We start from the raw sequence: 18,810 nt of genomic DNA, 5'->3' as shown, positions 1-18,810 counted from the left end.
GGGGGTCATTTTCATTCACACCAGCACTCCAGAATACACACCTCCCTTCCTCTGCTCCACACTTGGGTCACAAGGGAATGCTCTTCTGGGCTTTAACTGCATCACCCTCAAACTCTCTGCTCTCCGCAACACCTTCCTTCCTGTACCCTTTCCTCCGACTGGATCACTTTTACCCCAACTCAAATGCACACTTGCAAAGGATCTCTCACCACCTCCCTCAGGCAAACGTAGCTCCCCATCTCTGCCCCACAACCACCTGCTGCCTTTGCTACAGTTCACCATTTCCTACCATGATCACAGAGCTGGTGTCCTCAAGCCTGTATTCCCAATGCAGCTCTGCCGTCTCCAAACCTTGAGCAACTGAACTTGTCTGGTGACTCAGTTTCCCCATGTGTAAAACTGGAATAATACTAGAAAGCGCTCCTTTTACCATGGGGCTCAATGAACTGACACAGGCAGAGCATTAGACTCTGTATCTGCTGATTGTAAGTGCTTGAAATATTAACAGCTGGGGATCGTGTTCCGCGAGGGCTGTGATCAGCTCCAGGCTGTCTCCTATGGATTTTCCCTGGGAATGTGTTTGCACATGCAATTCAAATATTTTCATGGCTTTTCTTTTCAATTGATTCTTTTAACAAGATTTTTTTTTAAAAAAAAGTAGAGAGTAGAGAAGACATAAGAAATGAGAAAGGTGGGGGTTTCTTCCCCCATAGAAAGTCTGCTCCTCATGGGTCTCTATTCTCTCCTTTTATTCAGCTGTTATTCCAATGGTGCTTGGCTAGGGTGAGCAGGTCCCTTTGAGGTCATCGGTGACATGGTACCCATCTCTTCAGTAGAAAACTGATGTTTCTGTTGGGATGCCCTCTGGACCATCAGCACCTTGAAAGGACTTCAGGTTTGTGCTCCTTCTCACTCAAACATCCAGCCCAGTATCGGCATCCAGTAATTAATGTGATGGCTTATCTTAGTTATCACCTGGACTGAAAGATGCCTAAGAAAACTGGAGAAGCACACTTCCAGGTAAGTCTGTGAGAAGACTTCCAAAAACAGTGGGCATACTGGTCCGTGAACTCAGACGCAAAGCCCTGCTCCAAAAGCAGGTGGCACTGTCTAGTAGACTGGAGGCAGAAAGGGGAGCTCACTAGCACATGCCCACTTGACCCTTCTCGAGTGGGTGTGTCATTTGCTGATGTCACCTGTGGTCATCAAGCTCCACATTCTTCAGTTTTTGAAGAGAGGGTTGCCCCGGTGATGCTCTGGGGGATTTCTAAGCCCTCAGTCTGGGACTGGGGCTGCATCATTGGTCTCTCCTGTCCTGAGGCTTCTAGATTCTTGGAGCAGCTACTGCTCTCCCCAGATCTCCAGTCTGTAGTCAGCCATGGTGAGACCATTCAACCTCTGATTTGTGCAAGCCAATCTAACAAAGTCCCTCTTAAAGTTAATAAGGCCCCCCTCTTAGAGCTACATTTACATTCAGTTTGTTCTCTTCCTCTGGAGAACTTTAGCCAACACGACCAGTTTGAATAAATGAAAATGTAGCCAATTAATAAGTTGCCATGGTCTCCAGCCCTTCACCACCCCTGGTAGACTAAAATCTGAATGAATTTTCCAGATAAGAGCAGATGAATCCCATCCAGATGGAGCCCAGACTCCCACAGGAAAAGAGGAACCCCGGTATCACTGGTGAGCCATGCCATAGCCTGACTAGGACTGAGAGAAGGAGGGACACTTGACACCAAATTACATTACATGCAAAGTATGGCAGGAGACCTGGGTCAGAGGCAGAAGGGGAGTGTGCAGGCTGTGTTCTCAACTTGGTGATGACCCTAAGTGCCACCAACAGCAGTTGGTCTGTCTGTTTCTAGACCCAGTGTTCACATCTCTCTTAGGCCCTTAGTGTCCAGCAAACTAGACAAGGCCTTTTCTCTGTCACCATCTGGGCATGGATGCCATTCTGGAGATCAAAGTCAAGAACTGACAGCTGAGCCCTCCTGATACACTGTAAAGGACTTTATCCTACTGACTGAAGAAAGACAATTTTTACGTCTGCTCATCTCAAAGCACCCCCACAATCGCTTGCCTCATGTAAGCCTTGAGCTCAGTCCAAGGAGCCCACAGCAGAAGGACAGAACCAACTTCTGACTCACAAACACAGACACACTTTCACATATCACACAAACACACGTAACAACAGCAACAATAACAACTTAGGTCTACTCCCTAAACCCTCTCATAGCAAGGTCTTCTGGCAGCTAGCATTCACGTGGAGAGACCCAGTACCACTGCCTAACTCCATCACCTGCTTGTTATCACCAGCTTTAGGAAATATCCCAAATTAATGACTAATTCAGCTTCGGGGTAAATAGGTGATGTGTGTGCCTTCCGTAACGAAGCTGCTGGTTGCCCTTACCCCAGTTCACCCTGTGCCCTGCCCCTGAAGACTGCACCCTGCCCGCCCAGCAGAGCTGGATATTCTCTCTTGATCTTCTTCCACACAGAGAGAGGGCCAGAGAGATCCTGTTTCACCCAAGGGATAGAATTTCTGAATCCCAGGCATCTGCTGATCCGGATCCTTCCTGCCAGTCCTCCTGTGGACCCTGGGACCAGCACATCCCTCCCGCTATGGACAGCTGACCCCTCCAGAGCTGCAGAGGCTCACACAGACCGAGACACACCTTCCCCTCCATCACTCCTGCTGGTAAGTGCTGCCCCAAGCTCTTTTCCCTTTGCCCACTCTTCAGTCTCTTCAGTTGAATTTTGACTCCCATACCAGGCTCCAAGTGGCATTCTCCTACAGGTCTTGAGGCATTCTGGGAAAATTCAATTGCATGCATGGCAACAAGTGTCAGCCAGCCAAGCTGGCTCACTTCCCAGCATGCTCTTAGGAAGCTGAGTTCTTCTTCTGGTCCGCTTTCCCAGCTGTTTAGCGCGATGCATTCCAAGAACACTAGCTTCATCCTGGGCTCTGGCTTTCTGTGAGAAGAAAGCATAGCTGTTCACCACATCCTCACCCACTGTGCAATTTTGCTTCAGAAATTCTTGAGTCCTATTGGGGCTTAAGGAGCCCCCCCAAAGAAAACCCTCCATAAGCTCCCTATTCAGTGCTCCACATGCAAAACAACAGAAGAGCAGACCTAGGAGCTAGAGGGAGAACTTTATCCAAGAAGACACTAACTCCAGTGTGTTCTGCCAGACACATGCTGACGACTCCCTCCATACACCCCACTGCCATAGACAGAGGTCCTACAATTCTACTATAGAAGCTTTGTTCTCTAAATGGTGGTTTTGTGTCCCAAGCAATGAATTGTTCAACAAGTATTTTCTTTCAGCGTTTCTTCTGTGTTTGAGATGACATCTTGTTCTAGGGCCTGGGGTGATACAAGGATATGAATCCGTCTCCCAAATCTCTCTGCAAACATTGTTACTGTGCCTGCTTTACTGATTAGGAGATTTAAAAGAAAAGAGAGGAAGTAACTATCCCAAGGTCACACAGCTTAAGAAATCTTGAGAACAGCCAGCTATATTGGCATACACCTGCAATTCCAAAACAAGAGAGTTGAGGCAAGGACATCGTGAGTTCCAGGCCAGACTGTGCTACATAGAGAAAGCCTGTCTTAAAAGGAGGAGGAGAAGGGTGGGGGGGAAGGAAGAAGGAAGAGGGAGGCGAAATAGTTTTGAAACACAGCTGTAGAGAAGCTTGGAAGTTCTTACAAAAAAAGGAGATGGCAGCATTTGGCATGTTGCATCCAGTGTCAACATGAGGACACAGGTCTTGCTGGCCTGGTCCTGGGTCACCTATGCAGGGAAAGAGAAACAAAGGATCATGTGAGAAGACTGGCTGTTGCCCAGTGGAGCAAGAGCCAAGTTCATTCCTTTCCTCTGCCCCTTGATAGATGTCGCATGTGTCCACACAGCTAGAACTGACTCCAGGTCCCACCACAGCATGGGAGACCCCTGCAAATGGGTCCCTGCAGAGCTCTACCTGGGATGCCAGGATCCATGCCAGCTGTGAGGAGGAGTGCCCTGGTAGTTCATAGGAGGGGCAGAAAGGCTTGAGGGGCCCTCAGCAGACCTCTAAACGAAAAGTAATGTCTGAACAGGTCATGGTAAGAAAGGGAGCATGGAGGATCATGCAGGAGGCATCATGAAAGCAGGTATAAAAGACTTTGAAAATGGCGGAGTGAGATGGCGGGTGAGAAGAAGCCTGTTCCGGAGTAGTGGACTAGGGCATACCTTAGGAGAAGGGAAAGACACAGTGAGCTCAGGCCATCACAGGAGCAAGGGACAGCCCTAGGAGTACTCCCAAAACCAAGCCAACAACTGGGAAATGGGAGCACACTTGTGACCTCATAACTCGGGACACAGAGGCAGGAGGATTTCAAGTTTAAGTTCAACCCAGGCTACATGGCCAGACCCTGTATCAAATGATGATGATGATGGTGATGATAATGATGATGGTAATAATAATAATAACAATGATAATAAGGATTCTATAAATAAGTAGGCCAAGGCAGCAAGGCCCTGCCTCCAATGAATACTATAGCCAACTTTTCCATAATACCTGTCATGTGTCCAGAGTTGTGTACGTGACTGTGGCTTACTGGTAAGATTCTAACCAGTGTCCATCTCAGGCAGGAGATCCATGGTGTCTCCCTCTCTGCCCTTCTTCCCAGCATTCAGTTCTGTCTTCTCCATGCCTACCTAAGTTCTGCCCTATCAAAAGGCAAAGGCAGTTTCCTTATTCAACTAATGAAAGCAACACATAAACAGAAGGACTTCCTACACCAGAGTTGTTCTAATAATTCACGTTAGTAGCCTCCCCATCACAGAGAGGAAGAAGTTCAGAGATGAAGCAGCCTGCACACGGCCACAGGACCAGCTGTTCACAGAACTAGAGCTGCTGGCTGACTTCAGCATCCATGCATGTGACCACAATGCTAAACAAACTGCCTCATAGGGCGATGAAGGAAGAAAGGGGTACGGGGTGGTGCTAGGTTAATTTACTCATGATGAATTGCAACATGCTGCCAGATCTGGAAAGATGAAAGGACCCACCCTAACCTTGGTGTAGGCTTCCTAGCTGCACTGGCAAGTGCTAGGCTCAGATGCAAACACAGGACAGTCTGGTCCCTGCCACACCCCCTACTACCCTAGCCACTCTAGATGAGCATGAAGTATATATTAGAGAATAGCGCCCTCATCTATAAATGAGGACAATAATAACAGTCTTCCCATCTCAGGTCTGCTTGCTGTGTAGTTCAAAATGAAAACAAGAATATAAAAAATTTATAAAATTTTTTTTAGAAGTTGTGAATTTGTACAAACCTGCATGGGACACCAGGGTTGAAGGGTGGAGAAGTAGCTGGCTTCTTGCATCTTAATTCCTCCAGACCCTTCATACCTGGACAAATCTGGCCGAGATGGCAAGTCTACTTTGTCTGTCTGTCAACACAGATCAAGGGGTCCCAAGTGGGCAGGCAGGTGTTTATTAACAGCAAAGAAAAAAATGCAGAGAGCTCAGGTGACTTCCCTGGTGTTGCACAGCTAACAAGAGGCAGAGACCAAACGGGGCTCGTATCCCTGGAGTCCATGGACATTCTCCCTTTCCAACTGACAAAAATGACTTTGTGAAATCACCAGCTCATGACAAGGGAGGCAGGAATAGAGAGTTGAATAGACATGTCCCCGGTGCTATAATTTCTCCTAGAAATATTCTTTCTTGCATTCTTTGGGAATAGCTAGAAACAGCTTCACATTTGGTGGGGGAGGAGGTAGGCAGGAGAAGTTTTACAGGAACATCACCCCCACCTCATTTACCTGTCCTGTCCTACCTGAAGCGGCTAAGTAGGGGTGAGCAGCAGGAAGGTTTCTTGCTGCTTATCTAAACCCCTGAGAGAACAAACAACTGGATACAGAGTCTGAACAGGAACCTGTTTGAAGTCAAGAGGTGTTGGTGTGTAGACAGTGCTGGGCTCTGCCTCAGTTCTCTGCAGGGCACCTTCTGGCTCCACCCCTTCCCATGACCTTGTTGAGGTATAGCCAACAGGCAAACTCTACAGACAGACAGCCCGCAGTTATTTTGGTCACTGAGTTAAACAGAAACTGCCTCAGTGAAGATGCAGGCTCTAATGAGCCAGCCCCCAGCTTCTAGAACCAGCAAAGCTGCAAGACCTGCAGTATCTCAAGCCCAAGGCCTCCCCGTGTTCCCCCTAGCATCTTGAAACTGCACCTGTCACCTTAGAGGTAGATGCAGCCTTCTCTCCCAAGCAAACAGGGAGGCAATATGTCTCTTAATACACAAAACCAGGAGTCCAGAGAAAAGGGTCCAGGAGACCTTCCCCACCTCTAGCTGACTCTCAGAGCAAAGTTATCTTCCCCAAGACCAGGAGATTCCAGTCCCTACAGTTACCAGTACTAAACTGTAAGGCTCACATTGCTGCTGGCATGATTATCCTGGGCTCATTCTTTTCAGCCTTGCTGCTGCTGCACAGGGTTTAATTGAAAGAGCTCTTGCCTGCATCTCCCCATCCCTTTAGAAAGATAGCTTTGTCCTTGAGCAGTCCTCACAGGGAGAGAGACATGCTGCCTACGCTGTGCCCATTGCCGCTCTCACAAGGCAGAGAGCCATGTGACCAGCCATCTGAGCCCCCTCCGATCCTCCTTGTCTTTTTCAATTGCTCCAAGCGACAGAACATGCTCCTCTCCCAAGAGGCAAAATGATTAGACTGGAGAAAGGGGTCAGGCACCCCTGGAATAGAAACATCTGTGCAGTGTGGGTGGTGTGAGAGTCTGCCCATGTGTATCTGCAGATTTTCTCAGATGTCTTGGTAATTATATATGTGGTGTATTTATGTCTATGAGTACGTGCACAAGAAGGCACATGTGTGGCATAAGTAGTTCTATGCATACATGTGTGTGCATGTTCTCTCTCTCTCTCTCTCTCTCTCTCTCTCTCTCTCTCTCTGTGTGTGTGTGTGTGTGTGTGTGTGTGTGTGTGAGTTCCCAGGCAGAGTGAATGAACCCACGTGAGCTTCACCCATGCCAGTGGGTCCACTATTGTGGAACTAGAGAATCATAGGAAGAGTGTTGAGTTTGGAATTAAAACACCCAGGTGTGAGTCACAGCTTCCTAGCATGGACTAGTCACACACTGTACCTCAGTGTCTCCCTGTGCTAAATGAAGATTAGGATCCCTGCCTATGACAGTAGACACAGCGGGGTCCAACCATGTATGGACTTGATATGATTTGTCGATCTGAGTGCAGGCACCCAGAACAATCGCCTCATCCACTGTGGCAGGACAGGTAAAGATAGTCTCATCATAGCACAGGGGACTAGAGATCGGGTCACAGGAGTCTGCGTCTGTGGCCTCCTCCTCCCTGGTGGTCACATTTATCACAGGCAGCCTCGGGAAAGGCTCTGATACTGCATTAGTAAATGTAGAACATGGTGCAGAGAGGGAAAGGAGAAAGGATCAATCTCACCCTGACCCCGACCTCTGACCAGCTGACACACCAGCATTCACAGACGCTCTGTGATTTGTGTTCCCAATACACACGCAGTGTGTGATTTGTGCCTGTGTAACACAACTGCCTCTCCACCAACTCCTGAGGCGGGGAGCAAGAAAGTCGCCTTAGGTCTGCGGAACCCAAGGCGACAGGCAGCAGGAGGACCATGCAGGAGCAAGAGTCACACTGCAACTGAGAGCTCCCTGAGCCTGATAGTGTTTGTCTCCAGAAAAGAAAGGGACAAGCTGCAGAGCCAGCCTGGAGAGGATCAGCAAGACCCGCACCTAGACGGCTGCAGAAGGGGAAAGAGGAAGATAAACCATGAAGAGCACAGAGGTCAGGAATTGCTTCCAGCAAGACAACAGCGCCCTCTCCTGTCCAGTAGAAGCAGCACCTCAGTCTGTCTTCTACCTCCTTTTTAAGCAACCCTCCACTTAAAACTCCCCAAGATAATGAAAACCCACTCCAAGATAGTCCTGCCTGGGGACTCCCTGGTCCCCTCCACCCACAGCCATGAAACATCTGACCTTGCCAGTGACAGACATCTGTGTGCTGCCTCTCTCTGGGGCCTGGGGGCCTGGGGCACAGTACACACAGCTGTCCTTGCGGATGACTTCTTGCAGGCCTTGTCAGACTCCCTGACAGCTGCTGCCTTACCTGACTGTGGAGGAGGTGTTGCGTTGCTAGGCAACCAAAGACAACCCGTGTGGAAAGGCCAAGGAACGGGCTCCAGACCCCATCTGCTTAATACAGCTCAGTGACCTTGCCAAGTTAGACCTGCAGCCCCAGCACCACCCACAGACTGTTCTAGAAGCCTGTGGTGGCACATGCAGGAAGTTCCAGGTTTGGTCATGACAGAGACCATCACACCACAAAGACTCGTCAACACCTATGCCTGGACCACAACTCCAGAAGTGTTATAGAGTACAGGAGTAGCTGGGAACACTATGGTCTGCATAAAAGCAGTGGAAATAGATTGGACAGACTTTTCAGGAGCTAGATGTGCCTGGGGCCATACAGCAAGTCTGTCTGACTCGGGGAAGGAGCAGTAAGATGTTACATCGAGATGCCCTAGGACAGTGAGTGGGCTCGACTGAGTGCTAAAAGCTGTGGGATACAAACAAGACCACCCTCTGGAAAGAAAACATGAACCCATAGTACTGTGCCCTGGAAAGTAGAGCCAAACTTCTCGAGAGTGCTCAGGAAGATAGAAGTGTCTCCACCTGTCCCCTCCAGGAAAACTCTCCCTTCAGGCAAGGTTAGAAGAGCGGCCTGCACACGCACGTGGTGGCCCAGAAGGAGGAAGCACAGTAAACATGCCCTGCCGCCGCCGCAGGGAAGGAGATCCATCTGCACCCTGAACGCGGTCAGCACTGTTCCGTGCAAGCACAGCCTGAGAGCAGTCGGACATTACGATCCCTTCAGCCAGAAGGAAAAGCTCTGCTTGGAGTCAGAGCAGTTCTGCCGAGGCCTTGGAGGGCCCAGGGAATAGGAGCCAAGACTACTGTTCGTTAGACGTCATGGGGAATCTCGCACCAACAAGCATGACAGTGGAAACTGCTCCAAATATCCTCAGCTCTGCCCTCCCTGGGGACCCTTTCCCCACCCAGAGAATGACCCCCCTCAGGCTGTGAATCCAGAGAAAGAACCAAAACCAGCCTCGGTTCCTATGAATGACTATTGAAATAAAGTGAATTATCTCCAGAGGAATGGATTTTTCCACACCATGAGGCAGAGGAGGGCCAGCCTGCTGTGACCAGAGGCTGCATTAACATTTCAGACATTCCCGAGCTAAGGTAACATCCCCACTGCCCACTCCTCAGAGGAACAGCCCTTCTCCAGGGGTCCAGAAACCACAGTCAGCCCCGGGTCCCGGTATTTCCTCTTGTATTAAGTATTTGCTGATCCAAGCCAACTATCAAGACGGTGTCTTCTAGACCCAACAAAGTTTATAGCATTCCAACAATATGACAGCCTAAATAAGATCTGCATGCAGACCACACCGGTCGACATGCCATCGTGGGTGGGGAAATTTTCAAAAGGCCCCATCCCTTGATAAAGAGCAATAGGCAGTAAAGCACCAGCTTCCAGGAGAGGGAGAATCAGTTTTCTCCAGGGATAAGCTTCTTCATAGAATATTCAGGATCAAGTGAACAGCCCTAAACACATGTGCCCTAAACACTAAATAGACTTTGTAGATTATATAGATTATATTTATATAATAATGATTACAGAAGAGGTCATGAACTTGAGAGAGAATCGGAACATGGGGGGAGGAGGAGGAGGAATAAAAGTAATGTAAGGATCGTGCTTGTATGTGAAATTTTCAAAATAAAAGAAATTTAAGAAGTCTCTGCTGAGCCCTTACACTGTGAGCTGCTTTGGAGCTGGGCACCATGAGTTCCACGCAAGAGCACACGTGCAGCCCACGCAGCCTGCAAAGCACCTCATGTCACTTCCTTTGGTCCTTACCCAGGTCTTCAAGACCAGGGGCAAAACATGCACGTGTTTGTTCGCTTTCCTTTTATCCTTAGGGATTCAGCGATGTAACAGGATGCACGCCATATGTAAAGCATTCAGCCTGATGCTTCCTGGTGTGTGTATACACCTGTGGTGCCATCACCACAGTAGGGACGAGAGTCGCCCTCCCTCTAAGAGGTCAGTGGAGGCCACTTTGTGATTCTCCCTTCCTCCCTGCTTTCTGCTGTTGTAGATTGGCATTTTTGAGATTTCGTATTCATGCAAGTATTCTAAATGTTCCTATCTGGCTCCCTTGACTCAGCCTATTTTCTTATCATAGATGACAACACAGAGGCTTGATGAGATGCAGCAAGCAGTTAGTGATCCCAAAGCAGTCTAGACAATCCAGGTGTCCTGGCTCAGAGCCCAGCATGCCGCCTGCCACTCATACGTACCCCTTGATCGTTCAGTCACCAGACGCTCACTGAGCTCTTAGGTGGGCTGACTCGTATGAAATCAGACGTGGGCCCCTGCCCTCAGGGATTTCCTGGATCTATTCACCCACTTAATAAAGAATATTCACCAAATAACCACTCGGTGCGGTTGCATTGTTGGAAGTGATGCTGTCCAACCTGGTCCACTGCAGGTAGCAATCCAAGGTAAATTCTGTCCTTCAAGAACATGGAACAAACAGGAAGAATGCCCTCTGAGACAAGGCCTAAACGTTGGGCACTTGTAAGAGAGTTTAGATGCTAAGGTTGAGCCTGTGGGTATTGACATGGAGAGCCCCAGAGTACTCCGTGCAGCAGGCCAGAGCACAGGGAGGCAGCTGAAGCTGGGCCGGCCAGTGCAGGCTCCGTGGCTAAGGCAGGTTCTAGACTGTCTCCACACGAGCTGGGAAGGTGTCAAAGGAGGGGAAAGTGGACAGTGTAGAGATGGTCAGGCAGAGCACATGGGAAGGGTATGGGGCTGAGACTCATTTTGCATTTCCTCACATGAACCGTGTTTCTTCCTGGGAGTTTGCTATACTGTTAAGGAAGAGAGGACGAGAGGGCAGAGGATAGTTACCTACATTTAAAGATAACCTACAACTTACAAAGTGATTTCACTGCTACACCCTATGCAATTTGCAATATAATCTTTTTTGGTTTTACCTTTTCTTTTGGGGTGGGAGTTCACACCTGTGAATTCAGGTGCACATGCCCTATGCCAGAGAGCAGAGGGGACATCTAGAGTCCTGCTTGATCTGTCTCTGCCTTATTCCCTTGAGACAGGATCACCACTGAACATGGAGATCACCATTTCTTCTGCTGGGCTGACTGGTCAACAAGACCCAGCAAGTTCTCTCTCTCTCTCTCTCTCTCTCTCTCTCTCTCTCTCTCTCTCACACACACACACACACACACACACACACTCACATACACACACACACACACACACACACACACACACCACAGAACCAAGATTAGATAAGGGTATGGGCACACCAGTTTATACAAGGATGAGGTCTACTTTATGTGGTGTGAGAAAATCCATTCCTCTAGAGATAATTCACTTTATTTCAATGCTCATTCATAGGAACATCTGCACACTGAACGCAGTCAGCACCATCCCATGCAAGCACGCAGCCTGAGAGGAGTCGGACATTACGATCCCTTCAGCCAGAAGGAAAAGCTCTGCTTGGAGTCAGAGCAGTTCTGCCGAGGCCTTGGAGGGCCCAGGAAATAGGAGCCAAGACTACTGTTGGTTAGACGTCATGGGGAATCTCGCACCAACAAGCATGACAGTGGAAACTGCTCCAAATATCCTCAGCTCTGCCCTCCCTGGGGACCCTTTCCCCACCCAGAGAATGACCCCCCTCAGGCTGTGAATCCAGAGAAAGAACCAAAATCAATCTCAAAGACTATGCTGAGGGAAAGGGGAGATGGCTCAGTAAGAGAGCTCACTGTGCACGTATGAGTTGAGATTATTGCTCTTCTCGCCCATTTCATAGATCAGAAAACTAAAGTCCTAAAAGTCAGTAATGTATGTATGTATATCCCCTAAGTAGTGGAACAAAGCTCCAAGCCAAGTCCCTTTCACCCACACAGCGAATACTTTAGGGTTTCATGTATAGGGTTTGAGGAGCCTACCAATTGACTCTGTTCTCAGAAGTCTTACACCCAGTTCCATCCTGTCTTCCAGCTACCCTGCCCCTCACTGAGCTTCACGCAGAGTGCCTTCATGATTATAACTTCTGCAGTCTATATACAAGTGGTGGTTCGTTGACATGAGCAAGCCAGCAAAGGCCACACATGTGCTCTGCATCCTGGACATTCACGGACACAGACTGCAAAGGGGGAGGGCACCAAAGGGCACTAGTATCCAGGAATCCCATAAGCCTAGCTCCCCACACTCCAGCCCCCTGTGGGGTAGTGGAGATAACTCTGGGCCAAGAGACCACAGAGATCACAGGACTCGGCATCGCTAGCTATGGGGCTATAGGAAGTCACTTGCCCCTGGGAGACAATAGAGCTGTCTTCTAACCTTCTAACTGTTGCCATCCAGTAGAACAAGGGAATGTAAAATCACTTTGAAGAAACTACAACACTGTACATAGCAGGGCCTCCCTGTCCCCTGTAATGTAACTATTCCAAGGCCATGGTCACAACAGATGCCACCTCAGGCTGGGTCACTTGCCTCTCCCTCCACACTCACTCTAGACTGACTGGCTACAGTGCTCTTTGATAGAAACCGAAGCTGGAAGGAACCTAAAGAGAGAATGTCCATCTATGTTCATGTTTATCCAAGCCTGTGTGTGTTTGTCCTATCCCTACCCCAAATGCCCCTACACACAGGGGGTGAGGAAGGGAGAAAGAAAGGGAGGAGGGAGAGAGAATTATTTATTTGCTTTCCATTAAAAATTATTCACCTCAGACTAGAGCCAAAAAGACTTCCACTGGCTAGGGACTTCTAAATTTCCTGCAATGTGGAAAAGTCGGCAAACACAGCGATAGAAATATAATCATCCTGCTGCCAAGCATGTCACGTATTATCACATTAACTATACCCCCAAAGCCCTTCTTCGAGCCAAGGGGCTCAAGGACATGGTGGATTGGCCTCCCTGCCTCCATCCTCTAATTCTTCCTAATAGAATCCCAGACCTGGTCCAAGAGGCAGTGATGGAGTTGACAGAAAAGAGTAGAGCTTTGACTGTGTTGAGAAGATGTAAACAGGGCTGGAGAGATGGCTCAGAGGTTAAGAGCACTGACTGCTCTTCCAGAGGTCCTGAGTTCAATTCCCAGCAACCACATGGTGGCTCATCTGTAATGAGACCTGGCGCCCTCTTCTGGTGTGTGGGCATACATGGAAGCAGAATGTTGTGCACATAATAAATAAATAAATTTTTTAAAAAAGATGTAAACAAAAGGGATTTGTAAGGGACTGACTGTTGGATGCATAAGAGAAGAGTTAAGAATGGCACTGGGTGTGGGTAAGTGCTGGCTAGAATGATGGGCTTCACATGAATACAAAATTATACTTTTTATTATCAAGGATGGGTAGCCTTCTCTTTATGGTAACCTCCTTTATACTACCATGTTCGAGGACCCTCCTGTTCTGGGGACACTTTGCTCTTCATAATTTTTTATTAGTAGTTTGTACACACAAAAGTGATATGAAGGAGTGAACGTTGTTGAAAGCCCACAACGTTCCTCCTCAAGCCAAAGCTAAATCATTGTTTAATACACTGGTGTATCTTGCCTCAGTAGTCAAGAACCAGCTGTATCCTTCTCCGACTCCTGTATAATAAACCTCTCCTTCCCCACAGCTTCCAGCAGGCAGCAAAGACTGGGGGCCTCCATGCTGCTTTTCTGACTCCCTAGAATGGATGTGTGTGGCTGGAAAGAAATGGAGGTTGCTCTGGTCAATTTCGATAACGCAGATGACATCCATGAAGAGCCAGGCTACGCCACAGACTTTGACCCAAAAGGCCGACCTAGTAGCAGTCCCTTTCCCAGCTGGAGAGTCCTTATCAGTGATGGCACCAACCTTGAAACGGCCTTCTCCAAGGTCCCAGGAGAGTTCGTGGATCCCCCAGGGCCTGAGCCCGTGGTCTTGAATGAAGGAAACCAAAGGGTGATCATTAATATTGCTGGGCTGAGGTTTGAGACTCAGCTCAGAACTCTCAATCAATTCCCAGAGACACTCCTGGGAGACCGGGAGAAAAGGATGCAATTTTTTGACTCCATGAGAAATGAATACTTCTTTGATAGAAACCGACCTAGTTTTGATGGGATCTTATACTATTACCAGTCTGGTGGGAAAATACGACGGCCAGCCAATGTGCCTATTGATGTTTTCGCCGATGAGATCTCCTTTTATGAATTGGGTAGTGAGGCCATGGACCAGTTCCGGGAGGATGAAGGCTTCATCAAGGACCCTGAAACGCTGCTACCGACCAATGATTTCCACCGGCAGTTCTGGCTTCTCTTCGAGTACCCTGAGAGCTCCAGCGCCGCGCGTGGCGTGGCTGTGGTCTCCGTTTTGGTCGTGGTCATCTCTATCACCATCTTCTGCCTGGAAACGCTCCCAGAATTCCGAGAGGACAGGGAGCTGAAGGTAGTCAGAGACCCCGGTATCAACACAAACAAGACGGGCCTCTCCCAGACCATGTTCACTGACCCCTTCTTCATGATAGAGTCCACCTGCATCGTGTGGTTCACCTTTGAGCTGGTGCTCCGGTTTGTGGTCTGCCCCAGCAAGACAGACTTCTTCAAGAATATCATGAACATCATCGACATCATTTCCATCATCCCCTACTTTGCAACCGTCATCACAGAGCTGGTCCAGGAGACAGAGCCGAGTACGCAACAGAGCATGTCCCTGGCCATCCTGAGGATCATCCGCCTGGTAAGGGTCTTCCGCATCTTCAAGCTCTCCCGCCACTCTAAGGGGCTGCAGATCCTGGGGCAGACACTGAAGGCATCCATGCGAGAGCTGGGGCTGCTCATCTTCTTCCTCTTTATAGGGGTCATCCTCTTCTCCAGTGCCATCTACTTTGCTGAAGTTGATGAACCGGAATCACATTTCTCTAGCATTCCTGATGGCTTCTGGTGGGCTGTGGTCACCATGACAACTGTAGGTTATGGTGACATGTGCCCAATCACCCCAGGAGGGAAGATTGTGGGTACTTTGTGTGCCATTGCCGGTGTCCTCACCATTGCCCTCCCTGTACCTGTCATTGTCTCCAATTTCAACTACTTCTATCACCGTGAGACTGAGAATGAGGAGAAGCAAAACATCCCAGGAGAAATTGACAGAATTCTAAACAATGTGGGCTCCAGAATGGGGAGTACCGACTCTCTTAACAAGACCAATGGCAGCTGTTCCACAGAGAAGTCCAGGAAGTGACCAGTCTGGGACTTCTAGAGTCTCTGAATCTCTGTCTCCCTCCCCTCTGTTTTTCCCAAGATGAAAATTATGCTTTGTGGCCAACAGGCCATCTCTAACTGTGAGCTGCTTTAATAAATTCACATTTCTGTTCTATTTCTAAGGCTGTTTCTTCTCAACCCATTACAAGATTTCTCCTCCTTTCCTGTGAAAGTCGTAGTTCAGTCTCTGCACTAGAACTGTGGACATTACCTATTAGTATGGAAGTGTAGAAGCCAAGCCTGTCCAGTCCTAGCAAAGCAGAATCTACCTTTTAACATAATGATTAAAAAGTATGTTCAGTCTTCCTTAGAATGATGCATATTAAAAGACCAGAACTGGACAGAGGAGGTGGGTAAAATGCTTGCCGTGTGCATATGAGGAGGTGAATTTGAATCCTCGGCACCTACAGAAAGGCTAGGCAGATATAGCCTAGCAATACCATCACTACGGAGGCAGAGACAGGAAATCCCAGGCACAAACTGGCTAGCTAGACTGGCCTACTTGGCAGGTTTCAGTTTTAATGGGAGACCTTGCCTCAAAACATAGGATGAAGAATGTTGAAGAACACACCTGACGTCAGGCTTTCACATGTACCTGCACATAAATGTCTACCCACATATATGTGAACTTGCATACACATATATACATAGACACATATACCAATAAAAGAATAAAGTGAAATTTGAATAAGTAAAATGAAAGGCCAGAGCTGTAGCAATGAATTGTTTAGGAGCAATGCCTGCTTAGCGTAATCAAGTCCATCAACTGACATCATGTCAACCTGTAGAGCATGTTTGATGATTGCCCCTGTTGCCCAGCCTGTCTGGCAGAAATGAGTATATTCTAAGCAGGCAGTTGTGCCCTTTGGCTAGCAGACTCTTCAAAGCACTTCAGGGAACTGGACTCTCACCCCAGGAGTCTCACGTCAGGAGAAGGAAAATGCTGAACTCTGGCACCAGTCAGAGGGAGAATTGGTCCCCAGAAAGAGATTTACAACTTGTCAAACCATCTTGTAGGAGAGACTGGAGCAGAGACAGTGATGGGTCAGTGCCCATCAGGACCACACCTTAGCTGAGATTGCTTAGCCATGCAAACCGCTGGCCCTCTACTTAAACCTAAACCCCATGCTGGGATCCCAAGGACTAACACGGATGGTCACTGTATGTCTTTCTCCACCTTCCCAACAGAGCCACATTACTGGCTTTGTGGGAGCCTAGGCAGTTTGAATGCTCACCTTACGAGACCTGGATAGAGGTGGGCAGTCCTTGGGCTTCCCACAGGTCAGGGAACCCTGATTGCTCTTCGAGCAGATGAGGGAGGGGGACTTGATCGGGGGAGGGGGAGGGAAATGGGAAGCGGTTGTGGGGGCGAGGCAGAAATCCTTAATAAATAAATAAATTTTAAAAAAAAAAAGAAATCTTTTTCTGCAAAACCACAGTTCCTACCTCGAAGGGGACAAGAATTTATTCCAGAGCCAAACAGGAGTGACTGTGGCTTGAAAGCACAGATTCGGGTTATCCCAAATTTCATATTCCAACATGACAGCAGCTTCATGAAGCTGTATGGCAGAGAACGTAGAAAATCACAAATCAAGACATTTCCAAACACGTTGGTGGACGTATCAGGTAGGGCGTTCCAGCAATGCTAGGACATGTCTGCCACAAGCCTTAGACTTATTTGAGGATACTCTTAGACTTTGACTACAGAAACCAGTAGTCTATAAAGTCATGACCTGAATGTGATCTCTGGAACCTAGAAGGTAGACAGAGAGGACCACCCATGTAAAATATCCTTTGACCTACATGTGAGCACCATGGCCTCTACACCCACACACACCCACACACCCACACAAACGTATACACACCCACACACACACACACACACACACACATAACCCAGTAAATATATTAGTTACTTTTCTATGGCTATAATAAAACACCATGACCAAAGCAACTTATAAAGGATGCGTGTGGCTGGGTTTACAGTTCCAGAAGATGACAGTCAGGTGGCAGAGTTAAAGCATTGCAGTCAGTGGCCAGAGCAGCAGCTGAGAGCTCACATCTCGATCCACAAGCAGGAGATGGAGAGTTAAAAGAGTCTTCAGAAAAACTTCAAATTGCTTCCTCTAGTAAAGCCACACCTCCCAATCCTTCCCAAACAACCACCAACTGGGGATCAAATACTCGAGACTTATGGGATACATTATATCTGAAACACCACAATAAATAAATGTTTAAAAAAAAGTTTTCCCTTGATAATAGCAAGCATGTGAGGCCAGACCCAAGAGTAAGCAAAGAATGGCTATTAAGGGCGATAAAGACATAGATCTAATCGACATGGGAAGTAGAAAAAGACAAGATCTGAGTAAATTGGGAGCATGGAGACCTTGAAGGGGGGTGGAAGAGGGGAGGGGAGAAACAGGGAAGGGAGCAGAGAAAAATGTAGAGCTCAATAAAAATCAATTAAAAAAAAAGTGCTAAAGACAAATTGTAATCAGGCTATGGGCCTGAAACACTACGGCTTTCCACACCCCTGAAGGGTCAATCTGCTCGTAGGCTTTGCAGGAGGTTCAGTGAAAGGCTTGGTTTCTCCTGGGAACTTTCGCTCACATTCCATTAACTTGGCTTTTTTAATTGGCTTGTTAAGGATGGAGGGTGGAACCCAGCTGATGGGGTGGCCGAAACACAGGCCCTGATTCTGGTGGCCCTGGGAGCACTCCCATGTTATAGATGAACAAACCAATGTACTCCAAGGAGACACAGGAACAAGGGCAGTTCATTTCCTACCTCTGAGTCTCGTGTTCTTTCTCTCTATGGAGAGGGTTTGGGCAGGTTGGGCAAAGAGTGAAAGGAGTTTGAAATTGATTTTAAACCCTCTGTCCAGGGACAGACACTTGTCCCCAAACTCCTCCCAGCCTATGAGGGTGTTACATGCCCTGTCCCCTTGGTTCTCAACACTTTCCTTAGACAGTGGATTGGTTGTGTGGTTTCGTATGTGTGTGTATGTGTGTGTGTGTGTGTGTGTGTGTGTGTGTGTGTGTGTGTGCACGTGTACAGAGCACAGCTCCAGGAACATAGACAGGTCTACCGCTTCAGGGCTCATCCCCCCTTAGGGTAGCCAGGAATTGGCCAGTAGCCTACGAAGCAGCTTGGAGAGGAAAAAGCAGGCTTGTGTCCAGAGGCCAGCCTGACCCAAGGATGACCGTTGGGTCAGGCTGGCCTGAATTAAAACACGGCCTTTCTGAAAGAGGATCAGCCCACCAAGCTCCCAGGACAAGAGAATCAAAACCCGAAAGGACAGGGAAGGAAGCCTGTACTCTGTCCCTCCCAACTGTCCCAATACCCAAACTCTAGCCATCTAATAAAGCTAAGCCGGTGCCAGTGCTATACCCCCTGGGTCCTCAATGACTGCACAGTTCCCCCGGGTGTGGC

At 48.3% G+C, this 18,810-nt stretch overlaps 1 protein-coding gene across 1 annotated transcript; it reads left to right on the top strand.

Moving 5' to 3' along the window:
- Positions 1–13,831: 13,831 nt before the first annotated feature.
- On the top strand, positions 13,832–15,358 carry LOC121451280 (potassium voltage-gated channel subfamily A member 10). Its single transcript, XM_041656757.1, has one exon. The coding sequence runs from the start codon at positions 13,832–13,834 to the stop codon at positions 15,356–15,358; it is 1,527 nt and encodes a 508-aa protein (XP_041512691.1).
- The last annotated feature ends 3,452 nt before the right edge of the window (positions 15,359–18,810 follow it).

Source organism: Microtus oregoni, unplaced genomic scaffold (genome assembly GCF_018167655.1).
Source record: "Microtus oregoni isolate MIOR12 unplaced genomic scaffold, Mior012 000000F_ref0000247, whole genome shotgun sequence".
Classification (NCBI taxonomy): domain Eukaryota; kingdom Metazoa; phylum Chordata; class Mammalia; order Rodentia; family Cricetidae; genus Microtus; species Microtus oregoni.
Note: the sequence above shows the minus strand (reverse complement) of the source record. Positions and strands in the feature narration are given on the sequence as shown.